This window comes from Mandrillus leucophaeus, unplaced genomic scaffold (genome assembly GCF_000951045.1).
Source record: "Mandrillus leucophaeus isolate KB7577 unplaced genomic scaffold, Mleu.le_1.0 Scaffold546, whole genome shotgun sequence".
Classification (NCBI taxonomy): domain Eukaryota; kingdom Metazoa; phylum Chordata; class Mammalia; order Primates; family Cercopithecidae; genus Mandrillus; species Mandrillus leucophaeus.
This window is the reverse complement of record NW_012105875.1, coordinates 54,466-56,448: the sequence shown is the minus strand read 5'-3', so window position 1 is coordinate 56,448 and position 1,983 is coordinate 54,466. Positions and strand designations below refer to the sequence as shown.

The 1,983-nt window shown below is 51.5% G+C and overlaps 1 protein-coding gene across 1 annotated transcript in view; it reads left to right on the top strand.

Annotated features, from left to right (window-relative positions):
- Window positions 1-597: 597 nt before the first annotated feature.
- Window positions 598-1,983, top strand: part of LOC105552188 (putative pregnancy-specific beta-1-glycoprotein 7) — a gene marked incomplete at its 3' end in the record, with an annotated part of 52,939 nt that continues 51,553 nt past the window's right edge. The window contains exon 1 of the mRNA XM_011997774.1: window positions 598-661. Coding sequence (XP_011853164.1) covers window positions 598-661 — 64 coding nt within the window. The remainder of the gene's footprint in view (window positions 662-1,983) is intronic.

Here is a 1,983-nt window from a genome sequence, read left to right as displayed (position 1 = left end):
GACACAATTAGAGAAAGGAAGGGTCCCTGTCACCAGGCAACACACAGCTCACCCACAGCACAATGGGGTGTCCCTGTGACAGGGACCTGGTGCAGATCCAGCCTCCTGCACTGAAGGGGAGAGCCAGATGGGGATGAAAGAGGGCAAAGGGCGCGAATGTGCACCTGACCCAGAGCCATGGGGACAGCAGGAGGCTGAGGCCCAGGACTGTGCTTGCCCAACCTACAGGGTATGTGTGTGACTGTGTGTGTCTGTGTGTGTCTCTTTTGTGTGTTTGTGTTTCTGCACATAGTGTGTCTGCTGAGGTTTGGTGACAGAATCACTGCTGAAAAAGACAGAGGCCTCCACAATTCCCAGGGACCTGACACACAGACAAAAGGAAAAAGAGAAGGAGGGAAAAGGAGGCAGGACTGAGAGGGGAGGGGACAGAGAGGTGTCCTGGGCACAGACCCCACCCATGATCCTGAGAAGTGCTCCTGCCCCGGGAAGAGGCTCAGCACAGAAGGAGGAAGGACAGCACAGCTGACAGCTGTGCTCAGAAAGTTTCTGGATCCCAGGCTCATCTCCACAGAGGAGAACACGCAGGCGGCACAAGCCATGGGGCCCCTCTCAGCGCCTCGCTGCACACTGCACATCACCTGGAAGGAGCTTCTACTCACAGGTGAGGAGAGAACTTCCTGGGAGAGGAGAGGAGGAGGAAGCAGAATGATTGGATGAGGTCTCCTGGAGGGGATGGGGTTCCAAAAAATAAAATAATCCAGCACTTTGGGAGGCTGAGGTGGGTGGATCATGAGGTCAGGAGTTCAAGACCAGTCTGCTCAACACAGTGAAGCCCCGTCTCTACTAAAAATACAAGAAATTAGCAGGTGTGGTGGTGTGCTCCTGTAATCCTAGCTACTCGGGAGTTTGAGGCAGGAGAATTGCATGAACCTGGGAGGCAGAGGTTGCAGTGAGCCGAGATCGCGCCACTGCACGCCAGCCTGGGTGACAGTACGAGACTCCGTCTCAAAAGAAAAAAGGAAAGAAGGCTCTGTTGGAGTCTGGATAGGGGAAAATACACCAGAGAGGGACAGGGGTCAAAACAGGAAAATCACATTGAACCGGAATTGGTAAGAGGTAGGAAAATCTCAAGTGTTCTGTTTTGCTGGTTGATCATCACTGGTCACCACATTTTGAAAAATGATAATAATAACTATTATCAGATGACACTTCAAATGAAAATATAAGCAGAGCATGAAACATTGTCCTCAGCCAAAAACCTCAACAATTGGGGAAAGAAAGAAAGAAACAAACAAAACACCCCGGGCATGGAGGCCCCTGGGAACCCTCACATGTACAGGAGTCTACAGCCTCTCTGAGGCACTGGGGTGCAACCAAGATCACAAAAGTCCCTGTCCTCACGGAGCTCATGCTCTCATGGCAGGAAGACAGACATGCAAAGAGATCTAGAATGTGAGGTCAGGTGTTGACCAGAGCTCCGGAGGGAGCAGAGCAGGGAAAAGTCAGAAAGGGAAGACCCAGGGTCTCTGAAGGAGGTGTCAGGAAAGAAGTCTAAGGATGCCCTGATGTGAGCAGGACCTGAGGGCAGTGTGGAGGGAGCCGTGCAGACCCCTGGGGAAGAGGATTCCAAAGAGAAAAATGCCGAGGTCAGAAGCTTTGAAGGAATGAGGTTCGTGCCACTGACCTTGACCCAGTAGAACAGTAGGACACAAACACACAATTACACACACACAAATGGGGCATGTGTGTGTGTGTTTGTGTGTGTATCTTCAAGGTTGATGATTGAAGAGATCCTCTCAGGACCCAGGGCCCCATCTTTTTACCCCAATACATAGGTCTCAATATTGACTGATGCTCTCTCCACCTCCTAGCATCACTTTTAATCTTCTGGAACCCGCCCACCACTGCCCAAGTCACGATTGAAGCCCAGCCAGCCAAAGTTTCCGAGGGGAAGGATGTTCTTCTACTTGTCCAGAATTTGCC